At 42.5% G+C, this 20,071-nt stretch overlaps 1 protein-coding gene across 1 annotated transcript in view; it reads right to left on the bottom strand.

The window, feature by feature from the left end:
* Window positions 1-19,372, bottom strand: part of tyro3 (TYRO3 protein tyrosine kinase) — a 34,394-nt gene extending 15,022 nt beyond the window's left edge. Inside the window, exons 1-7 of the mRNA XM_018764090.2 lie at window positions 19,164-19,372; window positions 14,824-15,007; window positions 12,682-12,782; window positions 12,195-12,365; window positions 6,007-6,093; window positions 5,255-5,370; window positions 642-822 (exon numbers count right to left, since the gene is read on the bottom strand). Coding sequence (XP_018619606.2) covers window positions 642-822; window positions 5,255-5,370; window positions 6,007-6,093; window positions 12,195-12,365; window positions 12,682-12,782; window positions 14,824-15,007; window positions 19,164-19,218 — 895 coding nt within the window. The 5' untranslated portion in view covers window positions 19,219-19,372. The remainder of the gene's footprint in view (window positions 1-641; window positions 823-5,254; window positions 5,371-6,006; window positions 6,094-12,194; window positions 12,366-12,681; window positions 12,783-14,823; window positions 15,008-19,163) is intronic.
* Between the last annotated feature and the right edge of the window lie 699 nt (window positions 19,373-20,071).

The following is a 20,071-nucleotide window of genomic DNA, read 5'->3' as shown; positions in this document are numbered from 1 at the left end:
GGCAGATTTGAACACCCCTGAGCATTTACTGATTCACACATACCGATTCACTGACCTAGACCTCCTCAAAACTTCCAAAGTTCATACAACCAAAAATCCCTTTTCATACATGACACAAGCCCTTCATTTGACTGTTCTATAAGTGGGTTAAATGATTCTTCATGCCGTTTGAAGAAGAAATAACATGATCTTGAAAACTGGTTCTTTAAAATCAGTGTAGCAGCAGAAAAAGATCAAAATGGTGAGTTTCTAGAGGAAAGTCAGAACTTGGCAGGTATCTTTATTATGGAGGATTAGTATGAGTATGTGTACTCTATTATCAGGCCATACCCTCTGTACAAACAAGCCACCCCTACAATTCAACATTAAGTACCCACAAAAATACCAATGCAAAAAGAAAGGGGAACATTCAAGCTCCAAAGAGACTGAACAAGACTAAAACCTGTGCCGAGGAATGATGAGGTACCATCCTACCCAGAGCACCACCATGCTGCTTCATTCTCAAGCAGAACAATTTAAATCAGATGACATTCAGGGTTATAAGCAGTGGATCTAAGTTGAGTTCATAAGTAGATCACTTAGAACTCCTTGCAGTATCACAGAAAAGAGTGCAATTTACTTCTCCATAATGTACAACAAACCTGCTTCTGGGGTCTGGAAATCAACCCAGCTGGAGAAAGGAGAAGTCCCCACTTCATTGCTGCAGCAGATTCGTACACTGTAGTTTGAGTAGCACCTCAGCCCTCCAATGACTTGCTGGAAGGGTGGAACCATCACGCGGTGTTCTGGCAGCTCCAGTCTCTTCCCAGAATTCTTAGACATCTGGGAAAAGTTAGAGAGGAAAAAATTTTCAGGTCTTTAAAGCCCATTTCTCACACACACACACACACACACACACACACACACACACACACACACATTTTCAGAACTGCTAGTCCCACACGGGGTCACAGAGCCTACCCGATAACACAGGGCGTAGGGCCGGAGGGGACACACCCAGGACAGGACGCCAGTCCGTCACAAGGCACCCCAAGCGGGACTTGAACCCCATACCTACCAGAAAGCAGGACTGTGGTCCAACCCACTGCACCAGCCCATTTCATTGATACAATATATTCTTCATCTAACTGGGTCTTTTCCAAAGTAGAGGAGTCCTTGTCATCACCCTAGTCCCATTAACTTCACTTGTCTTATAAATTACTTTTCAATTAAACTAACTTTTACCCTGAGTTTCTGGTTCAAGTTACAGCCACATCTAATAATTAATCTAATTTCTATGAAGATGTAGCTGTAAAATACTTGAGTGTATTTTATAAAGGAATGCAAAGATAAAGGTTTTTGAAATTGCAATCTTAGCTTAGAAAGGTTAAGTTGAAAGCTGCTGTGTGAGCTATGACCTATAGAAAGAAGTGTATGTGTGTGTTCAAGCGCATGTACGTTTCTTTACATGCACACACATTTCAACTGAAGCAGTTCAGGTTAAGTACCTTGCTCAAAGAGTAGGGATTCAAAGCTGATTCCTTCAAGTGCAGGGCAGCAATTCTAAACACTACGAAACCTGCTGACCCAAACTGATATCAACAAGACCTGCCAGCATTCGTGAAAATAAGGACCATGTTCCACTCATAGGCAGGGGCATAGGGTGTATGAATGAAATTAAATTGTTGGTCAAGTTAATTAACATGGAAAAGAGACTAATATAATGCTAGCCCATGTCAGGTGAGTTGTCTTTTGTAGCTTCCCTGTCAACCTTGGTAATGTGTGAGCACTTGGTAAAAGCACTGTTTTGTGTGACTCAATGATTTATAGAAATATGTTTCAAGGAGTGGAATTACAGAAAACTCTATATATAGAGAACAGAAACATGGCAACCCACGTGCAGACTACTTACTCATTTACATTTATTCATTCAGCAGACACTTTTTCCAAAGCAGCGTACATCTCAGCAAAAGTACAATTTATGCATTACACTGAGAGGAGCAGACATAGCAGCAGACATGAAAGTCTCAAGCAAACCTAGTTTGTTCCCTACCACTTGCTGTACCGAGGTTCATCGTTCAAGTAGGTGCATAAGACACAGGATAGACAAATCCCGATACCCACACCAATTTTTTTTTTAATTTTTTTTTTTTTTTATTCAGTATTACAGGATACACAAAGAAGCAGTACAATACCAGAGTAATGGCTGAATAAAGGTTGTGTCTGGGGATGCTTCTGGAGTTATGATGCGTGAACAGTTACACCACAGATGCGCTGGAGAGATTTTGGGCAAAGTGAATCTGGAAAAGGTGGGTTTTCAGACCCTTCTTGAAAATAGACAGAGTTTCCGCAGTTCTGAGTGACAGGGGAAGGTCATTCCACCACAACAGACCCAGAACCTCCGAGCTTTGCTTTTCGTGTGCGAGCGCAAGTAGAAGAGCGAAGGGGCTGGGGTGTACTGGTTGATCAAGTCCTGTAAATAACCGGGAGTAGTTGTATTGATGCATTTGTACTGATGCATTTGTACACAGTAACCAGGGTTTTGAATTTGATTCGGGCAGCTATAGGAAGCCAGTGCAGAGAGATGAGTAGAGGCGATACATGGGAGCGCTTTGACAAATCAAACACAACTCGTGCACTAGCATTCTGTAGAAGCTGCAGAGGTTTGATGGCATTAGCAGGAAGGCCACACAGAAGAGAGTTGCAGTAGTCCAGACGGGAAGTCACTATGGCCTGGACAAGTAGTTGAGCGGAGTCAATTGTGAGGTAGGGACGGATCCTACGAATATTATGCAGGATGTATCTGCAGGACCGGGTTGTGGCTTCGATATGTTGAGAGAATGACAGGCTCGCATCAATCGTAACTCCCAGACTCTTAGCAAAGGAGCTAGGTGAAATGAGTAAGTTGTCCAGTTTGATTGAGAGGTCATGACAGGAAGACAGGCCAGCTGGGAGGTAAAGAATCTCTGTTTTGGAGAGGTTGAGTTGGAGGTGGTAATCATACATCCATGAAGAGATATGCGACAGGCAGGCAGCAATGCGTGCGGAGATGTCTGACGCACCAGGTGGAAAGGAGAGGAAGAGCTGGGTATCATCAGCATAGCAGTGGTATTTGAATCCATGGGAGGCTTTGACCGGACCGAGGGAGGAGGTGTAGATGGAGAAAAGAAGAGGGACCAATACCGAGCCCTGCGAAACACCGGTTGAGAAAGGCAGAGGAGAAGAACGAGAGCTCCGCCAAACCACATGATAGGATCTGTCAGAGGGGTAGGACTCAAACCATCTTAGTGCCACACCTTTGATCTCAAGTTGGTTAAGAGAGGAGAGTAGAATCTGGTGATTTACAGTGTTGAATGCTGTAGACAGATCGAGGAGGATGAGGACCGAGGAGAGGGAGGCAGCTCTAGCAGCTTGGAGAGCGTCAGATACCGCCAGAAGGGCGCTCTCAGTGGAGTGACCAACTTGGAAACCAGACTGATAACCATCAAGGAGATGGTTCCGGGTGAGGAAATCGGACAGTTGATCACAGGCTGCCCGCTCAAGGGTTTTGGACAGCAAGGAGAAGAGAGAGACCGGTCTGTAATTTTCAACCAGATTGGGGTCCAGGGAGGATTTTTTTTTTTAACAGAGGTGAAATAAGAGCAGCTGGGAAACAGCCAGAGGAGAGTGAGGAGTTGATGATAGAAGAGGTGAAGGAGGAGAGTTGCGGGGAAATATTCTGAAGGAGTGATGATGGGATTGGATCAAGCAAGCAGGTGGTGGCTCTGCACAATATCAAGAGGTCAGCAACTTCAGATTCAGAGAGAGGCTTGAAGTTGGAGAGGATAGCTTTGCAGGGAGGCCCAGTGCAAACTGGGCAGGTTGATGGTGAGAATTTATCAGTGATTGCTTTGACTTTGTCCCTGAAAAACAAAGCAAAGTCTTCAGCAGTGAGAGAGGTGGGAGGAGGAGGTGGTGGGGGACACAGAAGGGATGAGAAGGTGGTAAAGAGTCTGTGTGGGTTTTTGGATGCAGACTGTATTTTGTTGTGGAAGAAGGAGGTTTTAGCTGAAGAGACAGCACACTGAAAAGCAGCTAAGAATGACTAGTAAGCATCCAGGTCCAATGGAGTTTTGGATTTACGCCATCTTCGCTCTGCAGCCCGCAGTTTGGTCCTGTTAGCACATAACGTATCAGACAGCCATGGGGTAGCAATGGGGCGTGCTGGTCTAGAAGGCAGAGGACAGAGAGTCAAGGGTGGAAGATAGGGCAGAGAGGAAAGTGTTAGTGGCATCATCGGTAGATAAATCTGAAAATTGTGGAGCAGAAGGGAGAGCCACAAGAGTAGCAGAGGCAAAGCAGGAAGGTGAGAGAGATTTTAAGTTGTGGCGAAAGGTGACAACGGGTGCAGGAAGAGACGAAGAGTTAGTGGTAAGGGAGGGTTGAAAGGAAATGAAGAAGTGATCAAAGACATGCAGCGGAGTGAGAGAGAGAACGGGACAGCCACAGTTGCGGGAAAATACAAGGTCAAGACAGTTGCCCACTTTGTGAGTAGCAGGGGATTGGGACACGGAGAGATCAAAGGACTGTAGGAGCAACAGAAGGCCGCTTGCATGAATGTCATCGACATGCAGGCTGAAGTCACCCAGGAGAATCAGTGGAGAGCTGTCCCATGGCAGAGAGCTCAACAAGATGTCAAGGTCATCCAGGAAGTGGCCAAGAGGGCCAGAAGAACGATAAAGGACAACCACATACAACAACATATTGACCTTATTTACTTTAGTACTCTCAACCAAATGAGCAGTACTAAAGCAAATAAGTTCAATATGTTTTCAGGGTGCACAGACGTAGTTCAGAGTTAAAATTGGAGGTTAAAATGTGTACTGCGTGCTTTTTTTCCTTCTGTTTATACTCTTTTAATGAATTCAGTCCTAAACAACAATTACATTACATCTCCGTATTGATGCATTTAAAAAATAAGAAGTAGAGAAAAGACAGACATATAGTTATATTTAATTACAGTGTTACCTGTGCAGGATACTGTTGATGTTACTTCTTCTAAGCCATTAAACTTTTGACAGTGCAACCAATTCCATTTAATTTTTACCAAAAGTTGCTGTCAGTAATTTACATCACTTTATTTCTTAAGAATCTGTTCTTAGAATGTTGCCCTAACTCAGACAGAATACCCATTATGATTCCGTGGCTGCACGTCTCCAAGATGGACCAAGGCAAAAGGAAGGACAAACAGGAGAGGGAGGTGAACAAAGGAATACAACTTCCGGGGGGGGGCTACCTGTATGGTGCAGTCCTGCAAATCGGAATAACCTGTGAAGCCAGGAGTCCAGGCGAGAGTCACATTATTTTCTTGCACCTGTACCACCTGGATCATCTTTGGGGCCTCCGGAAGAACTGTGTGAAGACATGCGTGGAGACGTGTGAGCTACAGCTGATAACTGGGCATAATGAACATATGCACATACTTTGCACAACATCAAAGTTCCTTAAGAGCTAAGTATACCCACTGGAACTCATTGCTCTGTAAAAACTCATGTTAGAGCTAAAGATCACTTATGGACAACTTGAGCATCATCAACACAAACTGCCAGCAGCTGAAAACATATTTATTCAGGATACAAAACTCAGACTGCCCGTTAGCAGGAGTGTCAGTGATGCCACCTCATTAGGAGGGAAATCAGCTCCTTGCCTGGGAAGACCTACTAAGTCTTACTCAGCCACCTTTTAATGTCAGCTGACCACAGCACCATGGCTGCACATGACAAAAAAAATGAGAAGGGCACTGTCTGACAACAACACAAAGGCTGCTCTGAACCCTGCTCCCTCCCCCTACACGTTGCCATATATTTTTTAGTGGCTGTCGAGTGAGCCCTCTGCTGTACTTCAGGGACCAGCAGAATCCAAGGGACGAGGGAGCATGCAGCAAGTTTTGCATGTAGCCCCACTGAAAAAAAGCAAAGAGCAATGTGGGCATATCATGTGAGCTCAGAACATACTCCAGACTGCTTCTAGCTAGAGGAAGCGGCTCACCTTTGATGTGCACGGTGCCTGTACGTGACACAGAAATACCTCTGGCATTCTTCGCCTCACAATAGAACTTGATGCTGCTGGTGATTCCTACAGGAAGTACACAAAACAAGTAAGTTTAGATTACACCCAAAAGTCCATCATGCCAGAATGAAGCTTCTTAATGGATTCCTGCACTGTTGCTGCAAACATGGATACTGTTGCTGTGAATAGAGCAGGCAGTTCATGAAAACATGCGACAGAGGAAGGTTTCAGGAAGACATCTAGCTGGTGTGCTGCAGAAATCAGAGCCCAGCAGCAGGTGTGAGGTGCTGCAGTGAAACCAATACGACACTGTGTTTATCCAAAAAACAGTCATAAATACACCAAAAACACACCATTCAGGCATTACACAGTACTACAGCCACTTAAATTTACTTGTGAGAAGTAAATTCCATACAAAATGTACTGTTCAAATATGGGAAGTTAAAGACCCTTTAGTTATTTTAAACATCAATTTTTTTTTTAAAGTGACAAAATGTTGAATTGAAATGTAGTTGTAAAATCAATCAGCTGATATGTATTCACTGGCCACTTTATTAGGTACACCTGTTCAACTGCTCGTTAACACAAATATCTAGCAGCATCTCAATGCATTTAGGCATGTAGATATGCTGCTGAAGTTCAAACTGAGCATCACAATGGGGAAGAAAGGTGATTTAAGGGGCTTTGAATGTGGCATGGTTGTTGGTGTCAGATGGACTGGTCTGAGTATTTTAGAAACTGCTGAGCTACTGGGATTTTCATGCACAACTATTTCTAGGGTTTACAGAGAATGGTCAGAAAAAGAGAAAATATCCAGTGAGGGGTAGTTCTATGGGCAAAAATGCCTTGTTGATGCCAGAGTTCAGAGGAGAATGGCCAGACTGGTTTGAGCAACTAGAAAGGCAACAGTAACTCAAATAACCACTCATTACAACCGAGGTATGCGGAAGAGCATCTCTGAATGCACAAGATGTCAAATCTTGAAGCAGATGGGCTACAGCATCAGAAGACCACACCAGATGCCACTCCTGTCGGCTAAGAAGAGGAAACTGAGGTTACAATTCGGACGGGCTCAACAAAATTGGACAACAGAAGATTGGAAAAACGTTGCCTGGTCTGATGAGTCTTGATTTCTGCTGCAACATTCAGATGGTAGGGTCAGAATTTAGCATAAACAACATGAAAGCATGGATCCATCCTGCCTTGTATCACTGGTTCAGGCTGGTGGTGGTGGTGTAATGGTGTGGGGGGGATATTTTCTTGGCACACTTTGGGCCCCTTAGTACCAGTTGAGCATCGTTTGAACACCACAGCCTACCTGAGTATTGTTGCTGATCATGTCCATCCCTTTATGACCACAGTGTACCCATCACTGTGGCTACTTCCAGCAGGATAGCGTGCCATGTCACAAAGCTCAAATCATCTCAAACTGGTTTCTTGAACATGACAATGAGTTCACTATACTCAAATGGCCTCCACAGTCACCAGATCTTCAGATTTGCAGCCGACAAATATGCAGCAACTGCATGATGCTATCATGTCAATATGGATCAAAATCTATGAGGAATGTTTCCAGCACCTTGTTGAATCTATGCCATGAAGAATTAAGGCAGTTTTGAAGGCAAAAGGGGGTCCAACCCGGTACTAGCAAGGTGTACCTAATAAAGTGGCTGGTGAGTGTATTTCATTCAAATTCATATAGATACACACACTACTGTGCAAAATTCTTAGGCACTTAAATGTTTCACAAAAATATTTTAGACGGTTATTTAATGTCTTTTGCATTAGTGTCAGTGGGAAAGAGCATATTTTAAATTTCCTAGCATTCCTTTTTTTGCAAAAGTTACAGTATTACAGTAAGACTTTTGTATGTTAAAGAAAGTACACACACACACACAGCCTGAAACCACTTATCTCAAGGGGTTGCAGCGAACCAGAGCCTAACCCAGCAACACGGGGCACAAGCCTGGAGGGGGAGGGGACACACCTCAGACAGGATGCTAGTCCATCACAAGGCACCCCAAACAGGACTTGAACCTCAGCCCCACCAGAGAGCAGGTCCCAGCCCGCACTAAGGGGTTGTTGACAATGGATGGTTACTGAGCTTTGTAGGAAGTTCATTAATTAAGAGCATTATTTTTGGATGCATTCTCACTTTACAGCTTTTTTTCCCCAAGAACTAAGACTTTTGCACAATACTGTATATATAGGCAATGATGTGCTTGAGTGCGAATCTGTGTAAACAATGGCCCTGTAAATACACTCAAAGTGAAGAAAGTTTTCCACCCACCCAACCTGCTCTCAGAGGATTATGCAAACATAAAATCAGACTTTGGTACTGGAGGCTACAACAGAGCACCTTTATGTGTCCCAAAAGCTACCAAGGAGGACACTGAAGAATATCTTTTAAAGGTCCGTATTTTCTTCTTTTAAACTCTTAGTCTCACATTCCTGTCATGAGGTAGGTGCAATTACATTTATTCATTCAGCAGACACTTCTCTGCAAAGTGATGTACAGCACAGGGTAAACAGAAGTGCATTTCACCAACAAGCAAAGAACTTTAGAAAGAGACATGGTGATGGTCTGTCTGATGCCACATTTTTGCTAACTTGCACATTTATAAGGGAAATAGGAAATCAGCATTGAAATCAATCTGAAAGAGATGGATTTTGAGACTCTTCTTGACTGCTGAAAGGAATTCAGTAGTTCTGAGGGTCAGCGGGAGCTCATTCCCTCACATCAGAGCAAAAACCTAGAACCGACAGACTTTCAATTTCAAAACTCTTGCAGCTGTATTATTTATGACTGCATAACTACATGGTAGATGGTAGGGAAACCTTGTGAGAAACATTACAGAGAACCATGAGCCCTTGTCATAAACTAACTTAGTACCTCTGATGCTGCTGGGGCTCATGATGTATCCTTCATGTCATGAAAACATTTTCTATGAAACAAACTGGAAAGCAGAAATACCAAGAGCCAAACTGACGGAAAACAAACTGCTGTGGGTTATGGATCCTGGGGTCTGGTTGGACTTGCAGAGCAGAAAATGGCAGCAGTGAAACAAGTGAAGAAACATCAGCAGTGTTAGAAAGGGATTGGAAAAGTGTACAATGAGGCTGACACAAGTGAACTAGGTTGACAAATAAGGATTATTTAGTTGTGTCATCAACAGCAGCAAAATGTTACCACCTGTATAAGTGGAATGTTGTCCAGCCATGTAATGCTTGGTTTGAGCTCTAATCATAAGCACTCTATGGCTTGGTGCACTTTTACCCAAAGTTATAAACTGTGTTTGACCCATTTACAGAGTTATTTTAGTGGAGCTGCTCAGCGTACCTTGTGTTGGGGTGCAAATCTCCTCTAGAGACTAGGAATTAAACTACTTATGGACAAAAAGTGATACATTGATAGATGCAGAATCATTTCCTTAAATGTATAAGATGGAGGAAAGAATCTACAGGAAATTTGATTAAATAGTTCAAAAGAAGAATATTTGATTCAGTTAAATCAATTTTGTATTGTGAGAAATCGTTAAATACCATAACAGCATAACTAAATATACTGACCCACTGAGTAACGGCATATATCTGCAAAGTTACACAATATACAACAGAAATTTGACAAATATACAATGTCTTGGAAACAACAGAAGTGCTTGGAAAATACACAATCTGTGAGAACAAGAACCTCAAAATCACCTCTGAGTAAGTGAATGTCTAATAAAAGATATTCATTAAGTGGTTTGTGTCACGGTAGCTACAGCAATATCAGAGGGTGGGGACTGAATGGGAAACCCTGAGATTACAAGTTTTACATTAGGGTATATGTATGGCAAAGTGTAAACCCTACCATTGTTAGAAAAGAGGTTTTATACAAAGCCTCTACTGACTTGATGTAATGTGTGTTACACAGATTTGTTGAAAACACAGAATTTAGGCAGTCAAAATAGCATCAATCAGAAGTACTTCAAAAGGTTGTCTTGTGAAATGCGTATTTCAAAATTCCCAAAGTTCAAGACATAAGCCTATGGCTTGGACCCAAATATTTTTCCAAAGGAAAAACATTTTAAACATACAGGAATTAAAGAACACATATGAGTGCAAAGGCGTTTTCTCAGTACACCTGGATCCGTTCTTACACTGTGGCATGTGCACCTAACATGACTGCTTCTTTGCTGTGTAGGGGAAGTGTACACAAACAATACACTGTGCTGCAGTGGGACTTGTCTCTATTCCTAATCTGCTTTTTTGTTGCAATGTTTCAAAATAGCTCGGAACGGGCCAGTACTTCTGTGCTGCAGCCTACCTGTTTGCATTTTTCAGTTTCTTTCATCCAGCACTTCAACAAAGAATAAAAACTAGAGCGCAATACAAGACTGACAAACAAAGAGAGCAGCATAAACACAGATGACAAACAAATATCACCCAGTTGAATATTTTTTCTTTCGCAGTCCTGTTAGTTACTATAACGCAAAACATGCCTTCATACTGCCTTTTGCTTTTGAACACTTTATTCCAGCATGACATCACCTTCGAGACAGCTCCTTGTGACACAAGAGCCAGTCCTCAGGCCAGACTTTGAGCCACAATTAAACCGTGTTGACAAAGGTCCCCTCCAGCAGGCACTCAGGCTAAGACTATTGTATGAGGCTCCTCCTTTTCTCGAATACACGAGGGGCTCTTGCATATTTATGAAACAAATCGTGCAACTGTCACGCATGCATCCTTTCCGATTCCAGTATGAGTTTTTCTGCTGGAGTCATTAAAAACAATCTCATTTTCCACGCACACACTCCATTTGCTTTTCACCCTTGGTATAGAGTGGTGTGTGCAGGTTTTCACTCTACAGGGGCACTGAAAGCCATTTTTGGAATGTACCCTTCTTCCTCTGTAATCCGGTTCACAACTGGGAAGCTTGCACACAGTGGGCTGCCGCAACTTCACAACAATAACGATAGTCAGATTTTTTTTAAAAATATAGTTTAAACTTCTGTGCTTAGTTGTATACTGATGATTAAAATAGGTTAACATATCCTTCCTATTTAAAATAGTTTTGTTAATTCTTGTTGACCAGAATTGGATGTGTTTGTTTTGTATGACTGGCTGATACCTTTGTCTTAAAGGACAAACCACAAAATAAAAACACAAAACAAAAATGCTTCCAAGATTAAGGGATAAAAATTATACAAGGATGAAATGCCATGGTTCACCTCAATCTAAGGTAAGAAAAATGTCAGAATTAAACTAAATCAAAGTATTACAACCTGAGGCAAACCAGTGAGGCAGGGACTAATAAGTTACTTAAGTGAAAACTATGGTTATAATTTTACGTCAATATACTATGTAGTTCATAGTTGCCTATAAAAGCTCAGTTGCAGGTGAATGTTGTGGTAAAACAGACCTCCTTGCACAGGCCAGTTTTCCACAATTCGACCACCAAAGTCTTAAAAGGAGTATCTCTGGTAAAACTATATAAAGAGTTACCTATACAATACTGCCTGAAAATCTTAGGTACAACCTTTGACCTTCAACATTGTTTGAATATGGGGGCAAATCTCAAGGAGTAGTCGAAAAGCTATAAAGCCATAAACTCTTACTGTGCAAGGCATGAATCATAATCTGCTGTAAGGGGAAAGATATATATGTTTGTCAGCTTCTAGCATTCTGGTGTTTGCCCCAAGGCTATTTTTGGCACCAACTCCAACACTCCTCTTACAGGATTTTCTCATTTGCTGCCAAATGTTGCACTATATACTAAGGTCAAGGATGTGGAAAATTTTAACATTAAAAAGAACACACTTTAAGGTAAATTATGAGCAGACTTACTTTACATTGAAAGGATAGAAATCATTCTTTCTTTTCTGTCACTCTTTGTTATATCAACTACCACAAGAGGCATGCACAGTCCTGAACAAAAAAGCCAACAATTACAGAAAGTCTCATGTATCACAGACAGGTGGCAAAAATGCTGTTTGCAAGTTGTTGAATCAAAACAAACATGAATTTGGCCAATGCTGCCAGGTTCGGATAGGAACAGCTTGAAAGGTCCTTCCACATGACATGACCTGCAGCCCCTGTTGATACTGGACACATGTTCTGCCAGAACTAGTGATCATGTAGTTGGAGGAAAGCCCAAAGGGAAAGTTAAATGATCCAGACTTTACCTGGAACAGAAAGGACTGAAGGGGAGGATGTGGGCTTTCCTTCCTGCACCCCCCTAAGCCACCAAAGCACTTCAACCGGCTCCGGGGGCCCCACAGCAGCACAGCTAAGGTTAAAGGGCACTCCAGGGAAAGTGGCCACATCCTGGGGCTCCAACACGAAATGGGGGACACCTGCGGGAACAAAAACAAACTCCACCCTGGTACCTGCAGCATTCAGCTTACAAAGTTAAATCTGCTTTTAATACTGCACGAGAAAAACGTTTCACATTGTATTATACTGTATGTCAAAAACCATACATACTTGTAACTATCCAAAGAATAAATTCTTCATTTACAGGCTTTTGAAAATTCATGTTTCCGAAATTCATAAAAAAACACATGATGTTTAAAAAGGTCCCCAACAGGAGGTCACCTTCATGTGTTCTAAACAAGGTTATCTATGGCCGTATTTTATGTGTCATACAAATGGTTAATGGGTTTATTCTACCTTCTACTGTGATCCAAGCCGGTTCAGAGGAGATGGCAATGCCACGGAACTCTGCCTCACACCAGTACTTCCCTGCATCCTGCTGCTGAACTGATTTCACACTGCAAATACAGAGAACACAAGTATGACTGAGCTCTAAAAAACAGCAGCTAACAAATATATGCCAACATAAAAATCACACCCCTAAAGCCACAATTGAAATAAATGTGTCCATTGACATGGTATGTTTACATTTATTTATCAGACGCTTTTCTCCAGAGCAACTTCTGATGGATACTATGTAGTGTTATCAGCTCACACACCTTATTCACCAAAGTGACTTACACTTGTAGATATACTACTTATAATGATCACACATCCATACACCAGTGAAACACATTCTTGCTGTGTCATTCACACACTATGGGGCAACCTGAACAGCATGTCTTTAGACTGTGGAAGAAAACCCACACAGACACAGGGAGAACATGCAAACTCCACATAAACTGAGAGGGGAATCAAACCCATGTCATCTCATACCACCCCAGGCACTGTGAGACAGCAGCGCTACTCGCTGTGCCACCGTGCTGCAATTCTTAAATTATTATTCACTTTAAGTGGTGACATGATTACATTAAAGTCCAAGAAAACAGCTCTGTCATTTCTATTTGTCTTGACAGAAACTGACCTTCTACTCAACACTCCTATCAAAGATCTGAACAGCAGATATAACTCAGAGATCATCTGAGATGTAAATACTGTAAGTTACTGTATTTGTCTGCTTGTCTATCATTTTTAAATCAAGTGTATGAAAATGGGGGTGCAGTGGCGCAGTGGGTTGGACCGGGTCCTGCTCTCCAGTGGGTCTGGGGTTTGAGTCCCGCTTGGAGTGCCTTGCAACGGACTGGCGTCCCGTCCTGGGTGTGTCCCCTCCCCCTCCAGCCTTATGCCCTGTGTTGCCGGCTTAGGCTCTGGTTCCCTGCGACCCTGTATGGGACAAGCGGTTCAGAAAATGTGTGTGTGTGTGTGTGTGTGTGTGTGTGTGTGTTAAAATAAAGAAAATCTCCCACAACTAAAAGATAGACTCTCTGAAGAAATGAAATGTAAATGACTGTCAATGACATATCCATAGATCCAATTTCAATAAGCACGAGCCCTGAGCAGGGTCACAGTTTGGAAAGGGCTCTGTGGTTTAGAAAAGGTTAAGAACCTCTGAGTCAAGGTGAAATTGTTTTCTAAACCTGTCCTCAGATAACAGTTAGTGCACTTTTTTCCCCAGAGATTTGTTAACACTTGAGCTCATTTAAGCAGTACGAATGTCCCATGTTAAAACCAGGCTAACAAGTAGTACTACTGCAAATGGCTACAGCCGGCACACTTTTGTGTTCGAGCAGCGTACACTACATCAGCAGAACATGGGATAGAGATTAATTACAAAATAATCGTTACACCCATGGGGTGTGCTCTCATGACCAGCAGTGCTAGGCCAAAGTTGACTCGTGTGCCATTGAACACACTGCAGCTAGCCATTTATCTGACTGCTGGGCCTCCACCCCAGACTGTTTTTTTTTTTACAAGCTGATTAGCTAAGAAGGATCACTGAAAAATTCCTGGCAACTATTTTGCTAAGGTAGGGAAGAAAACTTGTGTCAAAGGCAGGAATCATATCACACTGCCCATTTTCGCCCAGTTATTTTGACTGTTTCTCCCTAGCTTCGGTTTCTGCAGCCGCACCTACAAACATGAAAACATGCAACATGTGCTATTTTTAGAAGCTATTATCATTGAAATTACAGGTGGCAAGTCTACTGCTCTCGAGTTGGAGCCAAATTCTGGCCCCATGGCTAAGATGTAGGTCTAGCCTGTTGACCTGGAACAGCTAGTTACTCTTACTCTTTCTGTATGATTCATTGACCACTGCACTGAAAACTGGCTGATAACACTACATAGAGTTCACTGGAAGTCGCTTTGGAGAAATGCATCAGCTAAATAAATAAATGTACACAATCACCATTAAGAGTTCATTTTTTTTTCTGGGTTCATTCAGCTCTCAGCAGCATTTGTTTGGAAAAAAATAGCATCTAACAAGTATCCTAAATGAATTACAGAAAAGGTGAATTTTATAAGAACATTATAAACTGAATTTTGCACTGTGCTTGGTACCTGTGGAAAGTCTCCCAGTGATTCTGCTCGAGGGTTATGTACATCTGGTCTGTGCTGTAGAGTTTCTCACCGTCTTTCATCCACACTACATCTGGCTCACTGAGACCTTCCACAGCACAACCCAGGCGGATCGAGTTGCCCTGGGTTACCGTTTGGTTGGTGGGGCTCTTGGTAAACTGTAATCCTGGGGACATCAAACAGATTGAAGCAGTGAGATTCTTGCTACACGCCACAACATGTAATATGACCTGAAAGGTTAACAGAACATTCAACCAAATTATATAACTAAGTTAGGCAACAGAAACTGCTGAACAATAGCTTGAAAAATAAAGCGAAACAAAAACCAGGCATACGGCTTTACTAAGATGCCAAAAAGCTGTAAGAGAAAGAACCGCACTGTTTGTTGTAGGCAGCATGGTGATTATATTCTCAGACTTACACACTTATCCCTATTAATTGGTCTTAATTTCTGAAAACTGACTAAATATCAAAAAATAATGAAATTATTTATTCCATTATTTTTTTTTTAGAAAAAAAATTCCAATTTGTTCCAACCCCACCCCAATTTCACCCTAAATGATGCAATCAATTCAATTTTTTTTCACATTTATTTTCTCATCAGTGACGCAGAACATTGAACAAGATGAAAAATTATAGATATAGCTCATTATTAACAACATAATGAGTCGGATGAGAAAAGTGGAGAAGAAAACTCCCCATCAGAACCAAGTACCAATGACTGCCCATCTCTCTTGGGCATTCTACTGCGGAATGAATGAGAGCCAAAAAATATCATCAATAAAACAACAGTCTAACAAAATTTTAAGAAGTTTCACTTTTCCTGTTTGTTCCCAGAAGATAATTTTTTTTTTTGCTATTGTTTAAGCAAAGTGTTTTCAAATCATGCACATGTCCTTGAAGCTTATCTGAATCACATGCATGGTTGTAATGGCAAAAAAAAGCTTCCTCATCATTTATGTTTTTTGGAGACTACGAAGATAGATATAGGTATTCCCTTTTATTAGATTAAATTTCATGCTTAACTTTTTCCTTCAATTTTAAAATATAAACAAATACAGAAATTAGTTAATTTGTTATTTTTTATACATTTTCTTCTTTGCTACCTCACTGCTGCTAATGTCAGGACCTCACACAAAGCACATATTCTGGGTCAGTAGGGTAACAGTAAGGAATCTGTGGAAATTTCATTTGTGAAGGACCTATAGCAGATGAAATAATTTACAAAATAATGATTTCATAAAGTAAACTTACTGTGATGGAGTGCATGAATGGGTTTGAGGAAGACAAAGGCTGAGAGTTTAAGTACCCACACCAATGTACTGTGTCTCAAAGTCTCTCACACAGTAACATGGCACAATTTTTCAATAATTTTTTTGTGTTTTTTTGTGGTGGCACAGACTGGATGCAGCAGACCATAGAAATGACAATTAATAATAAGGGGCATCAGTAATATCAGACCAGATATGCGAAAAAACCCACGTATGAGGAGACTGAATAATGGATAAGGGTGTGCTGTATTTTTAAAGCTGGTGGTTCATACTCTAGTAAGGTCCTTGCTGTAATGCCCTAGTGTCTCTCTTGGATATCCAGTTGTTGAAATGAGGAAACTAAATTCTTTTGAATAAACCCTTAAGCTAACCAAAGAGATAAGAATAATATAGGATTTGTGCAACCTTTGCCCCCCCAAGAACAGGAATGTGTCACAATATAATTTATTTTGAAAAGAAAGCCTCCCATCTACAGCAAGAGGACTTTCACACAAAACTCTTTGCTTCCTTTGTATTCTCTCAGTTGCACACAGTTTAGTCAATCTGCATATTGTGGCTGGAGCCTGCAGACGTCATACAGGCTAAAGAAGACTGAGGGCTCTGTACTGAGCCAACAATCAGCAGCTGGCCTTGGTTGTACTGTACCGAAGCGCAGAAGAGCACGGTCAATGACCATCATTCACCCAATGCTGGAGCGAAAAGGAGCATCCTAAACACACTGTGAATACAACATATGACATTCATCTCCCCACTGATGGAAAACACAACAGCACAATGGCTGTGGAAGCAGTAAGAGGGGAGTGATGAAATTAAGGCAACAAGGCAAGAATCCCTCAAAATTTCAGCACATATCACAGAGTGGCATATTATTGTCTGCAAGACGGATGCTTGGGGGCCCTGAGCACAACTCTGTCCATTAGCTGCATCCCTTTTTTGAACGATACAATGTTTACTACTGTTATGTTTCACTTATTCAAACAGCCACACATGTATAAAAACGAAAGCACTGATTTTTGGAGCATGGATCCCTTAGCACTAACCCTGCCTTGGACTTCCAGCAAACCTGTCAAATGGAACCTCATTCAGCCATTTTTACTGAGCGTAGCCTATTTCCACAAGTTAATTCATTCAGTATGGATACAGGATGAGGGCAGTGTGTGGGATCATCTTTAAAGTGTTTGCTTTACATGTTTTGCAGCTGTATAAAAACCTAGAGTAGAAGAGGCCACCTGATTTCAACAGTGTGAATTCAGAGCACAGTGATACCGATATACGCCTCTCAGCATCGCAAGAAACTGACTTCACAAGGAATTTCATTTAAATACCTCTACTTCATCTTTCGGGGGGGGGGTGCCATGGCACAGCAGGATTGGCATCCCGTCCGGGGTGTGCCTTCCCCCCTCCAGCCCTGCACCCTGTGCCGCTGGGTTAGGCTCCGGCTCACCGCGACCCCCGCTTGGGAAGCGTGGTTTCTGAGAATATGTGTGTGTGTGTGTGTGTGTGTGTGTGTGTGTACTTCATCTTGCAAGGTGTTTCTTCACATTTACAAGGACTGAATTCGGATTTTGTGCACCTCTGGACAGCAGAGCAGCAAAGGATCTTTACATTTATTCATTTAAGCTGGCACTTTTCTCTGAAGTGACTTAGAAGGGTTATTAACAAGCATTTAGCCAATACTTTTATCCAAGGTGACTCATGGTGCTTAAGTGAACTCGATACACCTATTGACACATTGACAGTATCTAGCAGAGCAATGTAACACACATGTACTCACAAACACAGTATGGGCCATTAAAAACCACTAATACACCTGAAAGACATCTTTGGACTGTGGGAGGAAACCCACACGGACATGGGAAGAACACCCAGACTCCACACACTGTACAAGGATGGAAGCCATGTGGAATGGCACAGCTCAGGTCATCCTGTTCACTGAGTGCAAATCTGTTTTGACTGTTTGCCTTGATTTCTTTAGTTTTTACCGTTCTTTCCTTGTGTTCACGGAATTAATACAGAAACACTGAGTAGCACATGTACGAGAGTTGTTTTTAGTACAGGATTTGGTCTGTATACCGGGTGTAATGTAGGAAAGCGGTGAAGGAGCCCACACACACAACCACACTGTTACAGCGTACTTAATAAAGGGAAATTGCTTGTTTAGGATCTTTTTGTATTTGGGGGAGTGACATTTGAGGTTCGAGTCTCGCCTCCAGCTCTTGTACTCCTCAAGGTACTACTTACCTTAAAATTGCTCCAGGAAAAACTACCCCACTTTATAAATGGGTAAATAACTGTAGCTTAACACTGAAAGTGGCTATTGCCAAGTATTGGATAAAAGCCTGACCTAAATTGAATAACTTACTCTTAACTGTTCACTATTTGAGGTAACTATTCAGGCATCTGAATGGGATCCGGGGGCCTCTGAACATAAAGTGGTGTCCGTTTAGGACGCAAAACCTTTTTTTTTTTCAATCCTTAACCATTGAAATAAATGGTCATTAGGCGTCATGAGAACTTGTTCGCTTCTGAAAGGCGACGCTTCACCTGCACGAGCTATTGAATTGTAAACGGCCTGCTGTGTTTCGGTATTTATGGTATTACTAACTTTCTCGTGTTTCGGTACTGTGTTATTACTATTTCTTGTGTTTCGATGCATTTCAGAAACACAACATTCGCGACAATACAGTCTCCTCTGCATTCGAGAGTCTCCATACTAGTCGCAATAAAACATTGCGTGGCAACCGAAGCGCAACGAAAAGACACGCTTTAGGTTAAATACAGTAAAGAAAGGAGTTCGAAAGCAGGGAAACGCCACGAACGCGGCACTGCCGACTGAACAGAAGAACTTGCGATTAAAGTGTCTTTAAAAAACTCATTGCACAAAACAGCAGTAGTTCTGCTTGTTTTAAACGTGGCAACTGAGGGTAAACTTAACTTAAGTCTTTAGGTCCTCTAAAGTTTACATCTTACCGTTTTTCCCTTAACTACACACCCCTTACTTTCGCGTTTCGAGGAGTACAACACAGCATCCCATACAATCTGTCAACTTACCGCAGTCTTCGCGGTAGTTCACCGCCAGTAATAAAACAAAGAAAACAAGCCTCATTTTTCATCGTCCAAAGCGTAGCCTCGGTGGCGCGCTCGCCTCCCACACGGCCGAGAGCGCGCTGGTGCACATCGCCGCGTGAGGACACCGCTGAGCACCGCCACAGCGAACTGTCCCGGTGCCCGCGCCCGTCACTGTCCTTCTCCGTGTCGTACACCGTGTTTTTCAGCACCGTCCGGGACACGCGAGTCTCTCTCCTGCGCGCGGTCCCGCCACGCCACCTGCTGGCGTGCATAGCCAAGTAACGGGCTTTTTGCTACTTTCCCTCTTTTCTTTACAGTATTTATTTACAGGGAGGATAAAAGGGAACTTTCTGGAACTTTGCTCTTTAGTTGGGACCTGCAACCCCAAAGCACCAGCAGGTGCCCTCCCTACCTCCATCACCAGCGACGGTCGCACAACCATGGCATTGCTTTGCCGCGCGCTCCGCTCTCAGTTCCGTTTGCTTCATCACGAACGTTTATTGGAAGAGCGGCCCACAGCAAGAAGGTTCGGGAATAATACTCTTGGTGCAAGGAGCTCTTCAGGCTTGCATCTTAAAGCAGCCTTCATGTATGGGATTTTCGTTTAATAGGTACACAGGATTTGCTCCGTGTACAGTATGTAATGGTAGGGAAGAGGCAAAGGAGCCCACACACATAGCCTTATAATGTAGTTCATCCACTCAGGCAGCTAATGTGCTGCACACACGCCAGCAGTTTACATAAGTTGTGGAGCCTGGCATGAACTGCAGCTCCACCTCCAACAGGTTAGCAGGAGGACTCTAAACTGTGCTGCCCGAGAATATCACTGCAAGAAATATCATCACTTTGCTCAAGTTTGTCGCTCTGACTAGTACCTCTCCCGCATTGGA

Source organism: Scleropages formosus, chromosome 15 (genome assembly GCF_900964775.1).
Source record: "Scleropages formosus chromosome 15, fSclFor1.1, whole genome shotgun sequence".
NCBI lineage: Eukaryota > Metazoa > Chordata > Actinopteri > Osteoglossiformes > Osteoglossidae > Scleropages > Scleropages formosus.
Note: the sequence above shows the minus strand (reverse complement) of the source record. Positions and strands in the feature narration are given on the sequence as shown.